A 25,445-nucleotide genomic window follows, 5' to 3' on the forward strand; every position below is an offset into this window, starting at 1 on the left:
TGCATCACACTGTGGACCTAGCTGATCATCTTAAATGAGTTACATTGGTTGAACACGTTATATCTGAAAATGAGCAGTTTATTTTTGAGCACAATGCTTTAGATTACCCTATCTAAGTGGCCATACTTCATGTGGAGCAAGTTTGGAAAGTTATGTATGCTCATTCTACTACTTTGTGTTCATCCCTCTGCCCTTCATATGCCAAATAAGCTTTCAATGCCCTCTGTTTTCATCTGAAGAATACATCTCTGTTTTCCAAGCTGGAGATACTCTAAAGTAGGACCACTTCCTTCCCTACCCACTTCAATTTTAGATGCACCAAGGCCAATTTTATTTAACTAGCTGAGGTTAATTGGCTTGCCTAAATGCAAAATACTGTAATGCTGGAAGTCTGAAATAAAAACAGCAAGTGCAGGAGAAACTCAACAGGTTTGGCATCATTTGCAGAGAGAGAAAAACAGTTGATCTTTTCAAGCCCAATATGACACTTGTATGGAACTGTCTAGTAATTGCAACAGAGACCAGATTTCAGGACCTCCGTGCCTAACTGTTTGGTATTTTTGTGCAGTCTTTCCGTCTGTATTATCTATTAATTCCCTATCAGCATTCATTTTTGGCAAAAGCATTTCTGCCAGAAGTAGCAATGCAAGGTAGATCTTGGTACAGTCTGATCTTCCAGATATGCCCATCCATATTGCAGTGCATGTTCTGCTGGCTTGTTTCATTTATCGTGGTCATGGGTAGAGTTTGATGTTTGCATTTAAAACTTATCAAAGTAGTAAATCAAATCACGAAAGGTTTTACGGAAACTATGCATGCATTTACTTTGTCCTTTCCCTGCTGGTTTGCCCCCCTCCCCAAAACAGGAAGTCAGTCTTTGTGTTGAATGCTGCTTGCCAAAATTTGTAAAGTGTAGTAGTTCTTTTCTTCCTGCCTCCAATCCATCACATCTCCCAAATACCACATCTGACATTGGGAATGGAAAATAGGTGGGGAGGAGGAATTGTAAAGTTGAGCATGGCTCTTCAGCTTTGTATTTGCCTCTAGTTTTTCGGAAAGGAAACATTTTGTTGGCGGTTTCCTTTAGTTTGTTCATAAAATTAACCCAATATTTTAATGTTTTAACAGTAAATTTTAAATTGTATCTGGTTTGAAAATTGTTGACTGGATGTGCAGTGTGAAAATGTTTTGACTCAGTTTAAAATTAGGATTAACTGAGACCAGCATTTGTGGTTTGAATTATTTTAGTCCTTATTTATCTCTGACTGCAGCTGATTTTATTTGCGTCCAGTTTGTTGATCTAGAACCAGGCTTGGTTTGTGAAAGACCAGAGGATATTTAAGTTAGTCTGGTATCAGAAATCAAATGACTGCCTGATAAGTGGAGCAGCAAAACTGGATGTTCATGAGAATGTGGAGTGGTCTGTTTTTCATTTGATAGTATGATCTCTCCTAACTCCTCTTTCCCATGATCCTGTCCCACTTTGAACATGGATTCAATGCCCATTTTGCTTTTAAAACTTTTGAAAGAGATGGAATTGAAATAACTCTGTGAGGTTGAAAGGCCTTGTGGTTTTGGTAGAGTCAACTTTATAGTTAATAGCAAGCAAGCCTGAGGTAAGTGTGTTCGAAGTGTATTGTGCTGTCATCAAACTTTCCCTTTGTATTTATTGTCTGGTTCTGGTCGTTGACTTGTAAGTGATTCAGCTGCTAGAAGTGGTCACAGAAAGAGGCGTGGCTCTGGCTGAATTATCGACAGGTAGAATTTGAGCACCTTGGATTTGAAACGAGGCAACCGCGAGGGATAGCCTGCAAGACTAAAGCAGTGTGGATTACTTTTTCAAACAAGGCATGCCTATTAATACTGCAAACCAGAAGGTCAGACAGTCTGAGGGTCAAACTAAGGACTGAAATGAGGAAGTTCTTCTCAGAAAGTAAGTTGACACATAAGAGATCTCAGTGGGCAGCTCAAAATTGTCAAAAAACCCCTGCAGGATTGTTGAAGAAACTAGACAGTGTTGAGAGAATGGTTAGTCTCTCATTGGGCAGTTGCCCTACTCGCCCTTCCCTTCCATCCTCAGATTGTCTCTAAAAAGTTTGTAGTAATTTGTGACCCTTGAATTACCGATTTGGTACTACAGCACTTTTGCAGGTGCTGACTCCTGTAGGTATGGCCTTGTGGGTCACAGGCAGGCAGTATGTTCCAAAGCTGAAATTCTCTTCACGGAAAGAGGGCAGGAGACCATTTAAAAAAGCAGTTTTGTTTTTGACAAGGCTTGAACTGTTTAAATTTAATTGTCAAGCTTGTCGAAATGACAGCCGTCTTTGCTGTTTCCTACTTAAAAGCAGATGGGCGGAAATGCTAGATCTGTGACCACTTCTGCAAAAAGTGAAGGTTAAAATGGAGAACTTTCACAAAGCGCGGAGTAACTTCACTGTTTCGCAGTCGTAGCCTGGAGCACTAACCGTGTGTGTCCTCTCTTTGTTCTCTCTCTGACAGTACTGCAGCTGAAGCTTCAGCAGCGGCGGACCCGGGAGGAGCTGGCCAGCCAAGGAATCATGCCACGTAAGTAACATCACATAGAACACCATGTAATAACTGGCCGATGTATTCTGTTAAAATGAAGGCTGTTCATGCCATTTTGTGACTAGGTTGTCTGTGTATGTTCTTCAACTGGTTGTATCCTTTTCTTTTCGACCACACAATCCCCGCCATCTTCTCGATCTTAAGTCCAAAGTACATACTGTTTGAATGATTGAAAGCTCATCCTTCTCCTTGAAACAAATTTGGTTTGATGTCTTGGGTATCAGAGATGGTGGAGAGCGACGACTGATCTCGGGTTTGTCTCTGCATTGACGCTACCTACGAGAGTTCTCGTGGCATTTAGCACCCACTGCTGAACCTGCCTTCCCTTTGCAACAGAGGAAGAAGCTCTTAGGCCCCTCAATGAAATACTGTTTGACTCAAATAGTTCTTCCTCCTTTGGTCTGTCTGGCTAGAGAGGAGACTTCCTGACGTGGATAAGCACCTACAGGCTTAGTGGCCTCGTCTCCTGAGTAAGTATCACAGCAACCCGTAACACAATGAGCAGTGATCTTTCCACAGCAGTTTAATTTTTGGAGGCTGTGGTGGTGTTTGGTCACACTTGCCTTCCAGGCACTGCAGATAAGGTGTTCCTACCAGGAGGTTTTTTTTTCAAGTTGGAGCAGAACAGAATTTGCCAAAGCTCGGTACAAACAGGCTGCGACTTTAACCAGTTCCTCGAGCTCTTGCTGACTATGTCCTTATTTTTGTGCAGTCCCATTAGTCATCGCTGACTACATAGACAAGGCTTAACCGGAGCTCAAGTTTAAACACTTCATTCTAGTTTCCACATCCCTTCATGGCCTTACCCCTTGTCTTTGTAACCACCTCAAATCCTACAATCCACTAGGATCTCTGCAATCCTCCAGGCCTTGCCTTTTTCCTCCTCCCTCCCCTTCCCCCCCATATTAATGTTTCCACTGGTGGCTGTGCCTTCAAAACTGTCAAAGTGCTTCACTCTGTAGTTTAATCCTAAAGTCTCTCCTGTCTTTTTAAGATGTTCCCTGAATCTAAGCACTAAGATTGTGTTCATCTACCCTAATGGCTTGTTGGTAGATTGTTTTGTCCAAAGTATTTTATTACAAGTTGTTAAACTCCAGCAGTACGTCCACGCATCAGAGAGAAATAACTTCCTTTCACAACTTACTGCTATATACTGACCAGAAGTACTTTTGAAAGATAGCCACTGTCATAATGTTTGGAAATTGGGCAGGCATTCCTGGAGTTTGCCTCTTGCTCACTTGTGCTCGTGTTCTCTGGCCAATGTTAAGTATGTTGCTCTCGATGGCGAGAGGCTGCACACTCCACTCTAGTCAACAAAAGCTCCATTTTTGTGGTGTTCTCAGGAGTTTTGCTTGAAGACTTTGTGGCTGATTCCTGATGGACACGTGCACACATTGTAATTCATGTCTCCAATTGTGTAATGAAGCTCTTTAGGACAAAGAACCTTATTTTATTACAGAAATACCTTACAAAGAATCAGATTAAATTTATTGGGTTGTGTTTTAATATACAATCACAGAATCTGTACTGTGGAAACAGGCAATTTGGCCCATAGGGGCCATACTGACCCTCTGAAGAGCATCATACCCAGACCCAAATCCCTACCCTATCCCTGTAATCCCGCATTTCTCATGGCTAATGCGGCTAACCCACCTAGCCTGCACATCTCTGGACATTGCGGGCAATTTACCATTGCCAATCCACCTAAACTGCACATCCTTGGACTGAGGACAATAAGAGTTAAGAACCTGAGAGCTTTGACAGTGTGAACATTGCAGAATCAAGAACTAAGAAAGTCACTTTTTGAAAATAAGGGGCCATGAAGACCGTGATGAGAATTTCTTTTTCACATAGGGTCATGAGTTTTTGGACTTGTCTTCAAATGACAGTGGAAGCGGAGTCTCAGTTTTTTTTAAGACAGAGGTAGTTAGCTGCTTGATGAGCAAGGGGGGGCGAAAGATGATCAGGTGTGGTGATAATATCATCTAATCAAATCACTAAGAACTTATTAAATGGTGGTGCACACCTAAGCCGAGTAACCTCTTACTCTTCCCAGTCATGTATGTCAGGTGATGAGTGCTGCACTGATCCCAGATAATACCCTTTATAACGTTAGATTCTACAGCTTACTTCACTAGAAGTGAAAAGATTGAGAGGTGGTCTACTAGAGGCTTTAAAATTATGAAGAGGTTTAATGTAGTAGACAGTGGTGAGTTTTCCTGTTTTGTGAGTCTGAAATTTGAATATAAAAGTCCCAGATAAAATCATTCAAGAACCAAGGTATGACCTGTTTAGAATATGGTACTTGCTGCCATAAAGAGTGCTTGGGGTGAGTACTGTAGATGTGTTTAAACAGCAGCTAAAAGAGGGACAAGGGTAGATAAGTTTATCCTGATTTGCCTGAAAGGTCATTGGCAGTGTTATTGCCAGTCAAGATCCTTTGGCCCGATTGGGATGGTTCTGTGTTATAACTGCAATGCATTTCTCTCCTTGTGCTGCAATTAATTTCTAACGGTAGCTTCTTTTTTTTTATTGTAAGTCAGAGCTGGTTAATTCTGGAGAAAGGACCTGCCGACACTAGAATTCTGGTTTGTCCACTGATTTTAGTGGAGATGGTCTTGTCTGTCCTATGGCTGGAGGGTTGTTGTTTCTCTCAAAGAGCTTGGTCATTTTTGTTTTAGGGGATTGATTCTGCCATATGGATATTTGTTCAAAGCAGAACCAGTAATAAAAAAAAAGTCACCACTAAAAATCAACTAGCAGAACTGACAGATGGACCACAGTCATATGTAATGCATGCAGCTCCCATTGCTTTTGGCATTGGCTTGTGGAGCCACAAATTCCTCCAAACTCTCTGTTACATGGGTCATTTTTGTTTTAAAAGATTTAATAACTTCTTGAGGTTGCAACATTGTTAATAAAGAAGGTACAGCAAATACCAGTTACGTGATGAATGGCAGTTCTAATGGGGTGGCAGGGAGCTGGAAGGGACAGTCTAAAAACGGTGGCATGGCTGAGATGTTTTCACAGTTCTTGTGGGTTATCTAACCTCATTTGGAAAGGAAGGCAGTTAAACTGAGACCCAGTAACTGGTCTAGAAATAAACTTCAGCAAAGTATGTTCAGACCTCTGCTCCACAGATCTGTTACTCTCTTTAATGTAGTGCTAACTGGAAGCTTATTTCCCCTTAAGGTTGTATTCTCCGATTTGTCATTACCCTGGCGATAGTGCATGTCCACTGCCCAGTCTGGTTTATTCTCAAGAATTTGTAACTGCTTACAAAATCCAGCTTTCATTTAGATTAAAGGGCAGTTGAAGCAGATCTATAATGTAGTTGTATCTTTGTCCTAATCAATCACTTTTATTGATTGCATTAGATTGTCTGTCTGCAAGATTTTATGAAGTCTTGAATGTGTTTGTTGCATTCATTAGTGCTATTGAGGGAGTATTATTGTGTTGGAGTTGCAGTGGCTCTTTTGCAATGTTAAACCAAGAACATGCCTGCCTTCTGATTGGCAATAATAAGTGTGACGTGATTTGGAGAAGAGTCCACATTTCTTCTTGTATGATGAATGTTATTTATTGCTCACCAACATTACCAGATTTTTAAAATGTATTCTTTTGGCATGCTAGTTTCACTGGCAAGGCCATCATTTGGTCATCCCTCGTTGACCTTAAACTAAGTGCCTTGCTAATTTTGAGAGGCAAGTTTCCTTCCCTAAAAGATGCTAGTGAACCAAATGGGATTTTACAACAGTCTGTGATTGCTCTCATGCTGATCTTGAAACTGACCAACTTTCAACTGACCTGCACTTTATTATTGTAATTAAATTTAAATTTCACAATCTGCTGAGTTGGGATTTGAACCTGTGTCCCCAGAATATTAGCTTTGGACGCTGAATTAGTCCAGTGACATTATCGCTGCACTATGATCTCCCCCCAGTCCCCAGGGCTCCTTACAATTTGTTGGGGCCTTGCATTTATAAATTGGCTGCTTTCCTTCATTTCAACAATGATTACGCTTCAAGAGATAACATTTAATAGACTGAATACCTTGACATTCCAAAATGTCCTTTGTGAAGGTTTGTTTTTTTTTCCCTTCCTGTAGCTGATTTCGTTGGGGTTTGGGGCAAGATGGGAGTTATGCCGTAGTTGATCACGTTACTCGTGAACCAGAAAGGAAGATTCAACAAGAGCTCTTGTAATCTATGCATCCTGCATGATGACCTGTTCGTGTGCAGTTCGACCATCCATCCCGTAGCCTTAACACTCCGTCACTGACAATCCCAGGATGTGAGAATTACGCATTGTGCAGGAATACACTGGACTTCTAGAAGGGAATTCCATACCTTTAGGAGGGAATGAGAATATTCAAGATAAAGTTGAGTTTCTTTTATTTTTATACAATAAAGGAATTATTCTAACACAAAGCTGGATCTATGCATAATGTGGATCATAAAACATAGGAGCAGAAGCAGCCCATTTGGTTCATCAAGTCTCCTCTGCCTTTCCATGAGATCATGGCTAGTAATGCTTAACTCCTGCCTTTTCCCCATCACTCTGGATTGCTTTACTGATGAAAAATCTGTCTGCCCCAGCCTTAAATATTCTACATTACTCAGCCTCAACCGTCCTCTGTGCTAAGAATTCCACAGATTCACAAGCATCTTAGAGGAGATTCCTCCTCATCTCTGTCTTAAGGAGGTGACCCTTGACTGAGATCTTATCCTGTAGTTCTAGGCTCCCACGAGAAAAACACTCTCAACTGCCTTGTCAAGCTCCCTGAGAATCTTGTCTATTTCAATAGGACTTCTCTCATTTTTCTGAACTCCAATGAGTACAAGCTCAATCTACTCAACCTGTTCTCGTGAGAAAATCCATCCATGCCCAGAATTGACCTAGTGACCTTTATCTAGATGGCTTCCAATGCCAGTGTATCTTTGCTTTAAGTAAGCAATACAAACTGTCTTCAGTATTGTAGGTGTACACTGACTAGTATGTTATATAGTTTTAGCAAGACTTCCCTATTTTATACTTCACTTGTTTTGGAATAACATTCAGCATTTTATTTGGCTTCCCTGATTACCTGCAAACTTGGTGATAATACATTCACTTCCATCATCAATATATATTGTAAATAACTATGGATCCATCGTTAATGCATGTGCCACTCCACTAGTTACGGGTTGGCATCCTGAAAATGTCCCCTCTATCTCAACTGTGTGCTATTACCTAGTCAATTCTCTATCCATGCTAATATACTACTCCCAACATCAAAGACTCTTACTAAGCAAATTTGTATATGCCACCTTATCGAACATCTTTTGGAAATACAAATAAATTTCACCTTGTGGTCCCTCTTATCTATCCTACTTGTTACCTATTCAGAGAATTCTAATATTAATAAATTAAGGTCTCATTTCCTCTTCATGTAGCCGTATTGATTGTGCATGATTGTGTTTCTAAATGCTCTGCTATAGACTCTAGCTTTTTCCCAATGACTGATGGTAAAACAACCAGCTTATAGTTGCTGTTATTTTTGGTCTCCCTTTTTGAGCAAGGATACAACATTGGCAGTTTTCCAATCCTCTGGGACTCCACAGAATCCCTGCAGAATCATAGAATCCCCTACAGGGTGGAAACAGGCCCTTCGGCCCAACAACCGACCCTCTGAAGATTATCCCACTCAAACCTATTCCCCATTACTCCACATTTACCCCTGACTAATACATATAACCTACACATCCCTAAACGCTATGGGCAATTTAGCATGACCAATTCACCTGAGCTGCACATCTTTGGATTGTGGGAGGAAACCCACACAGACACTGGGAGAATGTGCAAACTCCACGCAGTCGCCCGAGGCTAGAATCGAACCCAGGTCCCTGGCACTGAGGCAGCAGCGCTAACCACGGAGCCACTGTTCCACCAGAATTCTTTAGTATCCTCAGTGCAGTCCATCAGGTCGAGGGAATATATATCACCCTTTAGCCCCATTATTTTACCTGGTACTTTTTCTCGAGTGACTGTTAGTGTTTAATTCCTTCCCTCACCTTGCCCTTTGGTACTTTATTTTTGGGATGCCAATAGTGTCGTCTATTGTGAACATTGATGTAAAATATTTATTTAATTCCTCAACTGTCTCCTGGTTCACCCATACTATTTCTCCAGCCTCCTTTTCTAAGGGGCCTGTATTCACTTGGTGTCACTCTTCCTTTTCATATATTCAAAAAAGCTCTTTCTGTCTGTTTCTATATTACTTGTTAGATTATCCTCATATTTTACTTTCTTTTGTTAGCTTTTTGGTTGTCTTTTGTTAGCTTTTAGAACTTATCCAATCCTCTGGCTTACCGCTAATCTTTGTCACATTGTATATTTTTTTCTTTGAATTTACTATCCTTAACTTGCTTAACCATGATTGGGTTACCCTCTTTCTCCTTGTTCACTGGAATATATCCTTGTGTGTCAGAAACTAATTCCTTAAATGCCGATCATTGTTCTTCAGCCATGTTTTCTCCTTCTCCAATTCACTTTCGCCAACTCTGAACTCATCCCGACGTAATTTCCCTTAAGTTAAGCACTTTATTTTCTGACCCAAGGTTCTCACCCTCCATCTGAATGCTAAATTCTGCCATATTATGGTTACTGTTTCCAAGGGGATCTTTTATTCCCACATCATTTTTTAAATGTGCCTCACTGCATATAATGGTTCTAAGCATTCCTAATTTTGATAGTTGGCAGGATTTGAACCTTTGTGGCGCAACTCAAGTGAATCTCCGATTCATCACCCAAACCAGTCAGCCAAGACTACACGCTGCAAAAAAAAAAAATCATCTTTTATAAATGTTACCGCAGCACCCATGGTGTCTTGTGAAGAATTTAGATAAAATCTGTGAAAGCTTTCTGAAGTTTAAATGTTGCAATTCAGCACATTAAAGACAGGTAAATACCTGAATCAAGAGACAGTTCTCTAATGGCGTGAGCTGCTTTGTGATCAACAAATCCAAAGTAGTTGAGAGTTCTGAAATAAGATATGAAATAATTATAATAGCAAGTTGCACCATCTCGTGCACACTGTGTATAAAGGAGTAACCAGACTTTTTAGGCTGTGCCAGGATTAAAGTTAGCAAGGATTGAATTTCAGAAGCGTTTACGCCCCTTCCTGAAAGATCTCCTGTGTAGCCAGGCAGCAAAGTGAAGAAATTAATGTAACCTGATCCCAATTGCCTTGTTTTTGACTTAATTTTGTGTGTGGTGACCTGCCCAAGGATGTGCTGATGTGGTTTTGGGGTTGGAGAGTGGAAAATATGTGCCATATTAATGTATATTTAAGTCGATTTTGTTTTCGGGCTATACCACAACCTCGGTTACTCACTAAGCTAAGAAAGTTCAAGCTATCCACACTAATTTGAATTAAAATCTTTCTTGGAAAATGAGAGAGCTTATATAGGAGTCAGTGAAATATCTATTCAGTCGACTTTTCTTCTGACAGTCTCATCCTGCAAGTCACATTCTTGTCATTGAACAGGTGAGTAAGCTGTTTGCCAGTGTCACTCCCAGTCATGAGTTTGAGTCAATGAGTATGTGATAGTGGCCTTGGTTTAATCGAATCCTTAGTTCTGTTCTTGTGGCTGCCAGGCCTTTATCTCATGGTGCCACAGCACTGTGTTGAGATCAAGGTTGCTGAATAGGGTATCATGAGTGCAAACCTGTTTCTGCACTTGTGATGTGACGCTAATAATATAATACAACATCTAAATAAAAAGTTGACATCCAATCTTAGCGACATGGTCCCAGCAGGGTGATGTGACGCAGTATAAAGCTATCCAAAGTAAACAGCTGGAGCTAACTAAGCATCACATTCCAGAGTTTTAACCTGCTTTTGCTAGCAGCCAAAACTTTTGTTGCAGATGACCGATTGGATACGTCGCCTGGTGTGATATGGACTAGGAAGCCAGTCATACCTCAGTTTTTTATTCCTCTTGCGATAGCTGGTGATTGATTTTTATTCTTTCCACTGACAAGGCCAACATTTCTTGTCCATCTCTAAATGAACGGAGTGGTTTGCATTGCCACTTCAGAGAGTTGTTCAGAGTCACCCACATTGCTGTGGATCTAACCTTAGCTGGCATACTACAATTAGTTTCAGTGCCTCTGAACTAGACTGGAGCAGTCAGCCAAGGATTCCTGCCCCTGTTGACTGTTGAGTGATTGTTCGATTTGTGATGTGAACTGAATTATGCTTTCCTGTCCCACACCACTACCCTCCATCCAGCCACTGCTTATTGTTTTGGTTCACATCTGCCAAATGGGCACAGAATGAGGTACTGAATGGAGACTGACCTGTATAAAATTGACCCTGAAAGAAGCGCTGCCTTTTTAAGAGAATTGAACAAATTTCAAGAAGGAAATAGCTATTACAGTTTTGTGTTACTCAGAATACAGAAGCGTTCATACATTGGACTGTATTGGTGCCACAAACGTTGAACTAAAATAAATTGTCTGAGAAATTGTTTTGTAAAGCTCTCCTCTATGTAAGGGAAGAAGATAACACAAAACAATCTGCTTCAACGTCTGTTGAAAACTGATGCACATGCACATGGTCGGTGGGTTAATGCATTTCCTGGAACTGGGAAGTGCCTCAAAAAATTATTTTCATATTTAAGGTGAGATCATTTCTCAACACAAATTTACATGGCTCCTTTGACAAGCCACACTCAGCCAGTGTCATACACTAGAATGATACCAGGACTTTCATAGGGTTACAGGATGAAGGCAGGTTGAATAAGTTAGATTTATTACATGACTGAATTAAATTCCGTTTTGTTTAGAAGACTCAACACAGTTGAAGATTTTCACAGGGTACCCTAACGAGGTAGGGTCCAAAACAAGGAGGCAGTCTTAAAATGGAGTCCGGCCATTCAAGGATGAAATCCGAAATAGTTTCTTTTCCTCAGTGTAGTTAGTAGAAATGTGAAACACATCCTCCCTCAAACGTTTGTGGATACTGTGTCAAATGAATCCCATGAATGAATAAAATAAAAATGAAATTTCATGACCATTGGGAATATGTTTACTAGTTAAAGGAGATGTGGAAGTGAGAGATGGGTAAGTGGAATTGAGCTTAGATCAGAAATGATGAAAGAGCCTCAAGGAACTTAGAATTGCCTATGCTTCCAACAATTTCCTGTAGGAAATGATCCCTCAAACAATTGAGGTAACTTCACTTAAGGAAGGGATCCTGCTATCTTTTCCATTCAGCCTTCTACTATAAACCATCTGTAGTTGGCTCTGCTGTGGTTGTGACCAGGTATGGCCAATAGATTGCAGCCGTGCTGGTGACTCTTGCATCCCAAGAAAGGTTTCTAAATGAGCAGGCGACCCGTATTTGTGATGTCCTGTTAAGGGATAAATGTTTCTCAGGACAGTTGAGGATATCCTATCCTTCATCAAATAGTGTGCTATGCTGTGGAACCATTCCATCCACTTGGTGCAACAGGTTTAAAGCCTCATCTGAGCTAGGATACCATAGTTGTGCAGTACTCAGTGCTGGTTTAAAATTGTGATTGATTGATTGTCTGCTTAAGGAAAGCTATGTCAAATCATAGAATCCCTCCAATGAAGAAGTAGACCCACTGAGTCTGCACCAACCCTCCAAACAGCATCCCACTCAGATCCATCATCCTAGCTTATTCTTGCACCCTGCATTTCCCATGGTTAACCCACCTAGCCTGCACATCCCTAGGCACTATGGCCAATTTATTATGGATTGCAGCAGTCCAAGAAGGCAGCTCATCGTCTTGAGGACAAGTAGGGACGGGCAGTAAGTGGTGGCTCACCCGGCAAAACCCTCATCCCCTGCAAGGAAAGCAAACCAAATGATCGAGCACTGGGACATCCTGAGGTCATGTGTCGTGCTGTTGCGGTGTAGTCAGCAAGTGCAGTAGTCAGTTTTGCATGCAGCAAGTGCAGTAGTCAGTTTTGCATGCAGCAAGTGCAGTAGTCAGTTTTGCATGCAGCAAGTGCAGTAGTCAGTTTTGCATGCAGCAAGTGCAGTAGTCAGTTTTGCATGCAGCAAGTGCTCCTTGTTAGCAGCGTGATAATGGCCAGCTAATCCGTTTGATATTTGTGGAGAGGTGAGTAGTGTCTAGATTAGTTGCATTGCCTTTCTTTGACTTCGTATGATTCCTCTTAAAGAGGCCAAATAGTCTTCCAGTGGTGATCATTCAGTTCAAAATATGGTACCATTGTCCTGGTTTGAGCCTAGTTGAAGCAAGACTAGCGCATGTTATACGATAGAGGCAAACTCTTGGAGTCCTTGAGCCTGCTGTATTATTACTTAAGACAATAGTCTCAACTCCATCTTCCTTCCTACCCTACCCTACCCCAATTAACTTTTGAGCCCCCTGTTCGTGAAAATTCTGTCTCTGCCTTAAAAATGTTTGGTGACTCTGCTGCCGCAGTTCCCGGGAATTCCACACCCTCTGAGAGAACAAGTTTCACCTCCTCTGTCTTAAATATAAAGATCCTGTTTCTTAAAATGGTTATCCCTTAGTTCTCACACCTTCTGCAAAGGGGAAATATTCTTTTAGCATCCATCCTGCCAGAATATTTGAGAGTTCAGCTCAGGTTTTCTGAAGGATCCGTGTCAAGATTTTGAATTTTTTTCTCTTCTGGGTGTTTAGTCACAAATGCCAGCACCTGTCAGGGAAATGATGAAATTAGATGAAAGCAGAATAAATGGGAGACTAGAGACCAAGTCGATGTTTACTGCTCTCAACACTTTTCAGTTAGTCCACAGTCTGATTGGAAGCTTGTAGGCGGCCATTTGAATGCCCCTTTGATAAGGGTTTGATGCATCGTTTGAGGCAGAATGTCAAACATATCATTTGAACTGGAGGAGAAGTAAGGTTACTTCATTTGCAGCAAACTTTTTAAAACTGAATAAAAACCAAAAGAACTGCAGATGCTGCATCTCAGAAACAAAAACCGAAATTGCTGGAAAAGCTTATTAGGTCTGGCAGCAGTTCTGAGGAAGTGTCACCGGAATGTTTCTCTTCACAGATGTTACCAGACCAGCTGAGCTTTTCCAGCAACTTCATTTTTTGTTTTTATAACTGAGTTAATTGATAATTTTAGTAATTTCCTGCAGAAACCCTTGTGCCTGGTTTGGTGTGTCATGAATAGATGCAAAACCAGCAATGGTTGTGGTGTTTTGTAATCATTTGCAGCCACCTTCATTGCTAAATTGCATTGTAGCTGACATTTTCTCTTGCAGTTATCCTACCTCCTATTTATATCACAGTTCCCCACCTAGCCATCGCCACCACATTAGCTGTGGTGATGTCCAGTTGAGGCAGTCAGTCTGCGGGGTAAAAAAGTATCACACTTTTCAGGCTGTGATGTGGAGGAGCTGCTGTTGGACTGGGGTGGACAAAGATAAAAGTCTCTCAACACCAAGTTATAGTCCAACAGGTTTATGTGGAAGTACGAGCTTTCAGAGTGCTGCTCCTTCATCGGGTAGCTCGTGGGCCAGGATCATAGGACACAGAATTTATAGTAAAAGATCAAAGTGTCATACAACTAATGTGGTGGATTGAACAAACCTAGATCACTGTTGATTCTTTAATCACTTAGAATGGGTTGCAGGTTTCAATTCACTAATATGTAAATCCAAGAACTACTTACAAGTCACATTCCTGAGATAACTTAAGGTTTTAAAAAGGCGAGCAAGTTTCTTCATCTGTCTTAAATATAATGATCCTGTTTCTTAAAATGGTGTCCCTCAACTCAGACAATGCTTTAAAGGTGTGAGATTAGAATCTGCCTGTATTCCAACCTTGAGTCAGATGAGTTTTATTTCCAAAGTAGGAATTTCTAATACATCAATTGGACTGACTGCCTACAGATTCCATTTTTGTTAAAATGGATTATATTTGCAAATACAAATCTGCAAATGCAAATTCACACATAGATGTGTGTGTGTGCGCGCGTGCGCGCGATTATGACAGAGTATATGCCTGTGAAAGGTGTGTGTGTGTGTGAGACATGTACCCAATATACTAGTTGAGGTCATCCTCATGGGTGCTGAGCTTGGCTATCAGCCTCTGCTCAGTGACTTTGTTGCATATCCCGAAGTCCACCTTGGAGGGCGGTCACCCGAAGATCCGAGGCCAAATGTCCTTGACTGCTGAAGTGTTACCCAACTGGGAGAACGGGTTGCAAGATTCAGTTCATTAATATGTAAATCCCAGAATTTATTTCAAGGTGAGCTGGGCATCATAATCCTGTTCTTTCCCAACTGGGAGAGAGCATCCCTGTCTGGCGATTATTGCATGTTGTCCATTCATCCGTTGTCACAGCATCTGCTTGATCTTGCCAATGTACCTTGCCCGCAGCATATGAGAGAGACAGCGTTGGTTGAGTTACATGACTACCTGCCGCCCACGTGGTGGGTGGTGTCCCCATGTGCGATGGTAATATCCATGTTGACATAATTAACACCATACAGCCCTGTTATGGCAACCACTGCAAGACGTGTCAAGTGTGAAATCCTGGATAAGTTGAAAACTGTCAGGAGGATTTACAGTGCTGTGGCTGCTCAGAGGACTGCAGTAGATACCCTTGACTCTGAAGACTGATCACAATGATTATGCTATTGTCTGTAGAGTGATCCACTCCTGCAAACAGCTGAATTTGCTTATTTTGAGATAAACCTGCTTGTCCTGAGGTCAGCAGTGGAGAAGACTTAGTTTTTAAACTATGTTGAGTAATTCAAAGCGTTGTTGGTTGAATTGTCACAATCTCTGAAACAGCAACAAAAGTCATATGGGTCAAATAATTGAGGAAGTTCAAACAATGGGCCGTATTAATGTGGTTGAGTGCAATATCCCAAAAGCTGTCAAGAGACACGGCAAATGTAATTATATCCCCTGGTTTCTTTAAACTGTGATCCCTGTGACCCTAATATATGCTTACCTATTCCTGACATGATTGTTGTTGTGAAAACCAACATCACTGTCTCCCACTGGGCTCCCGTTCCTCTAGGATTGTTTGAAGTCTGTGGGAAGGTGATTGATGCTGCAGATAAACTTGTGGTGAGATGTTTCCAATCCTTTTTTTTAATAGATGTAACAGCAGTTGAGTAATTCTGACCTAGTCATGTTCTGCAGGCATTTAAGACTCCAATGATATTTTTTTGTTTTGGATCTTCAGTTGTACACCTTTCTGCCTTGATTGTAATTGGGTTAGTGATTGAAGTAAGGTCACTTGTAGCATGGAGGTTCGAGTCCTGTATCCAGTTTGCGAAAACCCTGTTTTATGTTGTATGTTTCCACACTTGATGGAAGTTTTGTTCAGCATTGTGACATTGCTTGTGTAAGAGTCGTGAGTTGCAACAGATTAGTTGTGGGCACGTGACCAAGACTTTCAATTTGTGGTATTGCATACATGTGTTGTAGGTGTTGCTACACAAGTTAAGAGAGGACTTTTCTAATGGGAATAGAAAGTAAAGCGGACTTGGGCTATTTCAATCATTTGATATTTATTATTCTGCCATTTGTCTTTGGTAACTTTGAGTGTTTTATTATGCTTGGTATTCGTCTAGACCAGTGCAATGGGTCCAGTCCAACAATTTGTCATCTTTGTGTTTAAATTCTTTAGCCTTGCTTCTCCAGATCTCTAACTTTATTCTTCCACCTCTGGACTTCAGTGCATCCTTGACTCCCTCTGCCATAGCATTGATAGTCACGTGTTCAGTGAACCTGACGCTAATCTCTACAATGCCTGTCACCAGCCCCCCCACCCCCCAAACAATTGCTGAAAGTTACAATTCCTTGACCAAGCTTTTCATCTCCAAATATCTCCTGACCTTGCTCAGTATCGATTTTTGTTTGGTTCTGTTTCTGTGAAGTGCCTTGAGGTGTTTTGTCTGCGTTAGAGAAATAAGCTGTTTCTGCTTTGCTTTGCTGCTTACCTGTCTGCACTTAGTGTAGAATGACATCAGTGTGTGGAAAGAGGTCTGATTGTTGGCAATAGTATGAACTATTGAAGGGCACGTCACCATGGGCTCCTCTCCTGCTCCATTAGACAAGGTCTTTGTTACCTGAGCAATGGTAAAGCCCCAAGACCCAGAACCCTTGCAGCATACTTGGGTTCCTTTCTGTGGCAAGAGAATCCGATGTTGGTTGTCACTAATGGAGCTACGCATTAAAAGTGGAATGGCCATAATTTTCAAATTAAGACAACTGCATGCTTTGAATGGATAAACTGGAACATCCTGTCTCAATTGAAGGGGTGTTGGGCTACAATGCCAACAGGAAATGTTGAGTAACAGAACCCCATCCACAATCAGTAACCACCCTGTCTGCAGCCAGCAACCTCCAAGCCTTCAGGTAACCCCCTTGAGAAGGAGAATAGGAATGGAAGAAGATTCAGGTGCATCAGGAAGTGAGAGTTGATCAGCATCTGAATCTGGGAAAGGAGAAATTTGAGAATCGGATTTGAGAAAAACCAGAGGGAAGGCAAAGAAATAACTGTATCAAATGGAAGTCTGCAAGCGCTGACTACTTGAAGTTTTCTGGCACCTCATTCTTGTGTACTTTCTCTTCCTGTTAGTTCTGCAGCTAATTTTGGGCAGTTTCCATAGTTACACAAATGTGAAATACTAGATTCCTGCGTAGGACTTTGTGTGAAAGAGAGAACATTGAAGAGGTGGGAGGGGGTTAGCAGTGTTATCAATCAAATGCATCCTCAATTCCAAACCTCCCCTGAATCAACTTACTTTCACTGTTCTGATGGGAATTCATTAGTTTTAATATCCTGAAGTGTTTCACCAGTACCAAATGGATGAGCATGCTACTTAGAAATGTAAGATCCTTAATTGATCCATTGGGTAATTCTTTCAGTCTTGGCTCCAGATGTTTCACCCAATGAATATTGCACTTTGAAAATTTGGTGTTAAAGCTGCATAGGTTGGGTCATGTCTGTGAAGGGGAAAGTGAGGACTGCAGATGCTGGAGATCAGAGCTTAAAATGCGTTGCTGGAAAAGTGCAGCAGGTCAGGCAGCATCCAAGGAACAGGAGAATCGACGTTTCGGACATAAGCCCTCCTTCAGGAATCATTCCTGAAGAAGGGCTTATGCCCGAAACGTCGATTCTCCTGTTCCTTTGATGCTGCCTGACCTGCTGCGCTTTTCCAGCAACACATTTTTAAGCTCATGTTTGTGAAGTCTAGATTAGAGTGGTGCTGGAAAAGCACAGCCGGTCAGGCAGCATCCGAGGAGCAGGAAAATCGAAGTTTCGGGCAAAAGGCCTTCATCATGTCTGTGAAGTGCTTGGTCTTCCTGACAATGTTACTCTGACAGCATCAAAAAGCTCAGGCAGACTGATAGGGTGATGTGGCTTGACAGCAGTGGCTAGTTCTTGTAATGCATGAACGTTTGATGTAAATTAGGGAACAATGTGCTGTTCACTACTGCATCCATTCCATCCAAATAAACCAGTATTGTTTTGGAATCATAAAGAAATGGACAGGTAAGTGCATAACAGACCCTCTTTTATTGAAGACAAATTCCCAGGGCTGGTATTAAGGTTTGATAGGTTAAAACCGGGTAAAAACAATGACTGCAGATGCTGAAAACCAAATACTGGATTAGTGGTGCTGGAAGAGCACAGCAGTTCAGGCAGCATCCAACGAGCAGCGAAATCGACGTTTCGGGCAAAAGCCCTTCATCAGGAATAATAGGTTGCCTTGTTTATCTGGTTAGGTAAAACTATGGTTGTATAGTTTGAAAAGTAATGTTATAACATCTTGATTCTGAAAACACCAGTCTGTCAGAGAAGTTTGAGTTGCTCACACTGACGAATTTCTGATTGCTGTTTCCTTTTGAAATTTTGAATTGTGTAATAGACTGATTTATTTTAAAGAAAGATGACCCAACCCAAGTTGCTTCCAGTTTCTATAACCTTTTGCTTATTCATGGTGAGCACTTTAATGTGTGGAAGATATAGGTTCTCACTGTAATAGACCGTGGACTGAGAATTGACAGAGCAGATCCAAATTTGCAGGGATTTGGAATCTTGCTATGTGGCTGAAATGGGAATCTCGGCCCTAGTGTATCCTTTATTAATGAACTGTCCTGAAGATGGGCTATTAGTTTAGACTAAAGATATGTTTTCTCCATCTTCTCCTCGTGGCTCCTTTGAGGAGCCTGGGATTTGTTGGATGGGTTTTCCGGCACAATGCTGAGTAACACTTATTGCAAGCGTCCTTCTCTCTTCGGCCTCGTTTCCTTTCTTCACTCGCTCTGGTGAAAAGCATTAATGTTGTTTGCTCTCCCTAATACTGAGCTGCTTGTGTTAATTTTGTAGTGACCTTTTGTGGTGTCACGCAGGGGGAGTTGAGACAAGTTGGAATAGTTTGTATCATGGAGATAATGGGGCCAGATTGTACAGGAGTAATCCAATCACTGTATTGCTCATGTATTTTGCCTAACCCTACTTGTTTGCCCTCCCTAATACTGAGCTGCTTGTGTTAATTTTGTAGTGACCTTTTGTGGTGCAGGGGGAGTTGTGACCAGATGGAATGGTTTGTGTCATAGAGATGATGGGCCAAGGTGTACAGGAGTAATCCAGTCACTTTTGCACACGTGTTCTGCCTATGCCTACTTGTGTTATAAATCCTGTGCTGACACTTAGTGTCTTAGGATGCCTTACAACTCGAGTTTTCTTCCGGCAGTGGGCATGAGTCAACACAGCAGCTTAAATGACAGTTCCCATTTCAGATGTGGAGAGAAAATGTGAGGGAAAAGCGACAGTAGAAGTAACACTTCAGATATGGTGAGGGCTGTGAATTTACTACTGTCCGTTTCTGTTTGTCTGCTGAATTCATGCTGTCTAATCAGACACCCTTATCCTGTCTGACGAATAATGCGACAGCAGATGCAGTTTAATGTGGATAAATGTCTGGTTATCCACTTTGGTGGCAAGAACAGGAAGGCAGATTACTACCTCAATGGTATCAAATTAGGTAAAGGGGCTGTTCGGAGAGATCTGGGTGTTCTTGTCCACCAGTCAATGAAGGCAAGCATGCAGGTACAGCAGGTCGTGAAGAAGGCTAATAGCATGCTGGCCTTCATAACAAGAGGGATTGAGTATAGAAGCAAAGAGGTGCTTCTGCAGCTGTACAGGGCCCTGGTGAGACCACACCTGGAGTACTGTGTACAGTTCTGGTCTCCAAATTTGAGGAAAGACATTCTGGCTATTGAGGGAGTGCAGCGTAGGTTCACGAGGTCAATTCCTGGAATGGCAGGATTGCCTTACACGGAAAGACTGAAGCGACTGGGCTTGTATACCCTTGAGTTTAGAAGACTGAGAGGGGATCTGATTGAAACGTATAGGATTATGAAAGGACTGGACGCTCTGGCAGGAGGGAACATATTTCCGTTGATGGGGGAGTGCCGAACCAGAGGACACAACTTAAAAATACGGGGTAGACCATTTAGGACAGAGATGAGGGGAAACTACTTCACCCAGAGAGTGGTGGCTGTGTGGAATGCTCTGCCCCAGAGGGCAGTGGAGGCCCAGTCTCTGGATTCTTTTAAGAAAGAATTGGATAGAGCTCTTAAAGATAGTGGAGTCAAGGGGTATGGAGATAAGGCTGGAACAGGATACTGATTAGGAATGATCAGCCATGATCATATTGAATGGCGGTGCAGGCTCGAAGGGCAGAATGGCCTACTCCTGCATCTATTGTCTATTGTCAATGAATAAAAACAGATGTGGAAGCAACATATGAAATGACTGCATCTCAGTTCTCTCTTTTGAAGTGTTCGTTTGGTAGAACATGCCTTGAGTACTGCTGAGAAAAAGTGACATGTTGTCAAAGCTTTCCATTTTGTACTCCAGGGACAGGCACATGATTACTAAACTTCAAAGGAAACAGCAAGGTATAATGACGGTAAATTTCAAGGGAAACCATGTGCGCTGCAGAAGAAACAAGGTGCTGATTGGCACGCTTTACATGCAGTATACATAGTTTCCTTTGGAATTTGGCATCTCCTTTCTTACCTGAAAGGCATATGGAACAACTTTGATAGTGTGTCTCTTTCTCAGCAGTGTCTTTTTTTCGCTTTAGAAAGCTACAATATATACATATTAATTGTTGTGCAGCGTGATGAAGACATTACTCCTAAGCTTAACTTTACGTCAAACAGGTGGTCATCCTCAATCAAGTTGAATTCAAGAAAAATATCAAACTAGGTCATGGTGGAGGGGGAGCACTGAATCACAGATGGCATTTGTACCATTGTAGAAATAACCTTTGTTCAGGAGATCACTATGTAGAATCTGTTGGTGGGGAAGAGGAATGTAGGAGAAAGACATCACGAAGGGGAGGGAGTCGTCTACAGGACTCCACATGTGGGACAAAGGGGCAGGAATAAACATTGAGTACTTATAAAGGGATGGTACCAATCATGGAGCTTTAATTTACATACAAGATCGAAAAATCAGACACTAGTAGCCAGGATGAGTTTTAACAAAGCTTTCAGGATCATTTCTTAGAGCATCACATTCTATTCCAACAAGAGAGCATTATATATAATATGTATTTTGTACTTTTTTCTAATCAACTTGTTCATGGATGTTACTACATACCATTGGAGCAGGTGGCACTTAAATCCAGGTCACTGGCTCAGTGGAAAGGACACTTCCACAGCACTACATGAGCCATAGAGAGCAGTTAATATTGGATTTGATTTTGTGTAATGTGATAGAGTTAGTGACCTCTAAGGTCAGGCACTGCTAGGTAGCATCACTTTGCTGTATGATCGTAGATTGATGGGACTAGTAATTGATTGGATGATATTTGTTCTGTTTTGGCCTGTGGAGTAGATACAGTCAGTGTTGTAGCCTGGCTATAACCACTTGGCTAGTTCTAGAAGTCAAGTCTTCATGGCAGATGAATAATCCTTCAGCAATTCCAAAACAAAACACTTCAGTTTCACTTTTGCAATTAACGAGTCTGAAAGTAGAGGAGCTGACAGAGCTGGCAAGGAATAAACCTTGGTGTTATGGTCGAACAGAATGAACCAATGATTCCTCACCAAGATAGTGATTAAGAGTTGGAGGATTTTTTAAAAAAGGCCAGTTTGGGAGATTGAATAATCATGAAAGAAGAAAAACGAAAAGGAGAAGTTTCAAGACACACCTTTGGCTGGGGCCCAGAAGAAGCATCTGATAGAAACAAAATTGAAGCCTCTAAGATTAAAGAGGTAGTAGTTAGGACATTAGCTAAGGAACGGAAAGCAGGGAGAAGCGGTGAACGGTCCTTCAGGTGGGAAGGAGAAAAGAGATATATGCTGCTATTTCCCCAGCGATCGGTACTGAAGACACTGGTGTGAGTGACCCACTTTCTATTTGTGTTTAGGTTTCCTCTTTGTGTTTTGGTGATGTCAGTTCCTGTGGTATGTCAGTTCCTGTTCTTTTTCTCAGAGGGTGGTAAATGGGGTCCATGGCAATGTGTTTATTCCGGTTGTAATGCCATGCTTCTAGGAAATCTCGTGCATGTCTCTGTTTGGCTTGTCCAGGGATGGATGCGTTTTCCCAGTCGAAGTGGTGTCCTTCCTCATCTGTATGTAAGGATACTAGTGAGACTGGGTGATGTCTTGTTGTGGCCAGTTGATGTTCATGTATCTGCTACGTGGATGACACCTTTGTCATTACTAAACAAAACAAATTAGAGGAAATCTTTAAGAACATCAATAATATCCTTACAGGCATAAAATTCACTAAAGAGGAGGAAAACAACAAGAAACTGCCATTCTTAGATGTCACAGCTGCAACACATACAGACCAAATACTGAACTACAGAAGCAATCATCCCAACACCCACCAAAGAGGCTGCATTAGAACATTCTTTTCAACAAAAGAGCAGAGGTAAATCACCTGTACAGCTTATTCAAAAAGAACAGGTACCCAATGAACACTGTCTGCTAATTTCTCTGCAACAAACCTAAACAAGCAGATAAAATGTGTCCAGAAACCCTAGCCACTCTCCCCTATATCAAAGACATCTCGGAAATGACTGCCAGATTACTCAGACATCTCGGAAATGACTGCCAGACCTCTTGGCATCATGATAGCCCACAAACCCACCAACACACTAAAACAGCAGCTAATGAACTTGAAAGATCCCATATAAACAACAAGCAAAACTAATGTCATTTACAAAATACATTGTAAGAACTGTAACAAATACTACATTGGATCAACAGGCAAAAAACTAGCCACCAGGATACATGAACCTCAACTAGCCACAAATAGACATCACCCACTTTCACTAGTATCCTTACTTACAGATGAGGAAGGCCAACACAACTATCCTAGACAAGCCAAACACAGACATACGCGAGAATTCTAGAAACATGGTATTCCAACTGGAACACACTCAACAAACACATTGACTTGGACTCCATTTACCACCCTTTGAGAAAATGAACAGGAAATAATGACATCAGAGCAAATTAGATCACCACAGGAAATGACATTACCAACCCAAGGAAACCTAAACACACACAGAAAGCAGGTCATAACACCAGGTGCTTTACCGGAGGCTCACTGATCATGTTACCTAGTACGGTGATGAAATGTCTGAAAATTAACCTTCCAGCGCAGCGAGCAAACTTACATCCAGAGCCTCAACCTGAGCTACCAATCTTCTCAAAAGGGTCTTGCTACCTTTGCAGATAGCACAAAGTCCAGAAATGTAACAAACGATTAAGATAGTGACACTTCAGGAGGGCATAAGTAAGCTTGCAGATACATGTTAGGTGAAATTTGAGGCAGGGAAGTGGGAAGAATGAGTAATAATACAACCTAAATGTTAGAATTTTATAAGGGCTCAGGAATAACGACTTGATATTTTATTTACACTGATCTTTAAAGGTAGCAAGATAAAGCTAAGAGCGCTGTTAGCAAGGCAATATGGGATCTTTGACCCAACAAATAATTGCAGAGACTACAAAAGCAAGGAAGTTATGCCAAACAGTTACTAAAGTACTGGTGGGGTCCCATGGACTGTTGTGGAAAATCTTGGATTCTACACAGGATGCCAATATCTTAGGGTGCAAATGAAATTTAGTAGAGTACAACCAGGGATAAATGACGTGGTCATGGGGAAAATGGGGTGCGGTGCAGGGAGTGACAAATTAATAAATGAGACTTTCAGAAAGCCAGGTAGGGTAGGTAAAGGTATTAAGGGATATGGGTCAAAGGTAGGTACATGGAGTTAGACCATGGCTCAAGCATGATCTCATTAAATCCCAACTCCTATACTCAAAAGGACTGAGCAGTGAAGGCAAGCGTGCTAAGTGCCAATTTAACCATCCTGTGTATACGTGACACAAACTGCAAAGAATTATGTATCTCAACCCCTAGATCTCTCTGTTCTACAACACTGCCCAAGGCCCTACCATTAACTGTATAAGTCCTGCCCTTGTTTATTGTTTGTTTATCCTGAGAGTCTGCCGATTCTGGGTGGTGTTGGCATTGTTGTGTCATTAGTCACAAAATCCTTCTTGAGGTTTGAGGGGCTGAATGGCCTACTCATGTTCCTCGGAGAGCCACTCTAAATTTGTCTCGGAATGCTGAAAAAGGTGTAAGGTGAGTTGATTCAGGCAGCAGCTCAACACTTCAAATTTGATCAAAATATAGGACTGGATTGAAAGTGCAATTGAGATTGAATCAACCAAGGGACGTTGTGCCAAATATATTGGATCAGAATAAAGCGGTGAGTTAATCACAACTATGATTTTGTAAAATGATATGCAGCTCCTGGTTCTGTTTGGTTCAATGGTTTGTTAAAGGATATTTTGCAATTTCAGGTGATGATTAGAACAACATAACAATGAGGAAATTAGTAAAGCCTCAAACTTCGGATTGGAAATGATGAAAGGTCTTTTTTGAACTTGGGTCACTGAGGTACATATTGTGGAATCTTGTAGGCCATGACTGAAATGTAAATGAATGTCTGCAGTGATGTGTGGGTTTCTCAATCATGTTCTGGTGGAGGATTTTGTGACGAATGAGGCAGCAAAGCCACAATAGCCATTTTGAGCCTGCAGACTGAGATAACCAAGCAAACATCAAGGGTGGGACTTGTACAATGAATAGTAGTTCCCTGGGTAGTGTTGTAGGACAGAGGGACCTAAGAGTTCAAGTCCATAATTCTTTGTAATTTGCGTCATATGTAGACATGGTGGTTAAAAATATGTTCGGCACACTTCCCTTCATTGAGTATATGGGTTGGGAAATCAATGTGAGGTTTTACAGACATTGGTGAGGCCATTTCTAGAGTACTGTGTCCAGTTTTGGTCACCCTGTTAGAGGAAGGATATTGTTAAGCTGTAGAAGTTCCAGAAGAGATTTACCAGGATGATGATTGTTTGTCCTGAGAGTCTGCAGATTGTGGGTGGTGTTGGCATTGTTGTGTCATTAGTCACAAGGCTGCGACTTTTTTCACTGGAGAGCAAAAGGTAGACCTTGTGGAAGTTTATAAAGACATGAGTTGTATAGATGAGGTGAATGGTAGGGGTCTTTCCCCTAGGATGGGGGATTTCAAGACAAGGTAAACACTTCTAAGGTGACGAGAGAGATTTAAAAAAGACATGAGGGACCTAAGAGGCAACTTGTTCATGCAGGAGGTGGTGCATGTGTGGAATGAGTTGTCAGAGGAAGTGGTGGAGGCTGGTACAATTATGACAATTGAAAGACTTCTGGACGAGCATGTGAATAGAAAAGGTTTCAAGGGATGTGGGCCAAGTGTTGGCAAATGGGACTAGATTAATTTAGGATATCTG

The 25,445-nt window shown here is 41.6% G+C and overlaps 1 protein-coding gene across 6 annotated transcripts in view; it reads left to right on the plus strand.

The window, feature by feature from the left end:
- The window catches only part of LOC140489239 (myocardin-related transcription factor A-like), a 207,482-nt gene that overhangs the window by 111,706 nt on the left and 70,331 nt on the right, over positions 1-25,445 (plus strand). For all 6 annotated transcript variants that reach the window (XM_072588561.1, XM_072588564.1, XM_072588559.1 and 3 more), the window contains one exon: positions 2,500-2,565. In XM_072588561.1, the coding sequence (XP_072444662.1) occupies positions 2,500-2,565 (66 nt within the window). The remainder of the gene's footprint in view (positions 1-2,499; positions 2,566-25,445) is intronic.

Source organism: Chiloscyllium punctatum, chromosome 18 (genome assembly GCF_047496795.1).
Source record: "Chiloscyllium punctatum isolate Juve2018m chromosome 18, sChiPun1.3, whole genome shotgun sequence".
NCBI lineage: Eukaryota > Metazoa > Chordata > Chondrichthyes > Orectolobiformes > Hemiscylliidae > Chiloscyllium > Chiloscyllium punctatum.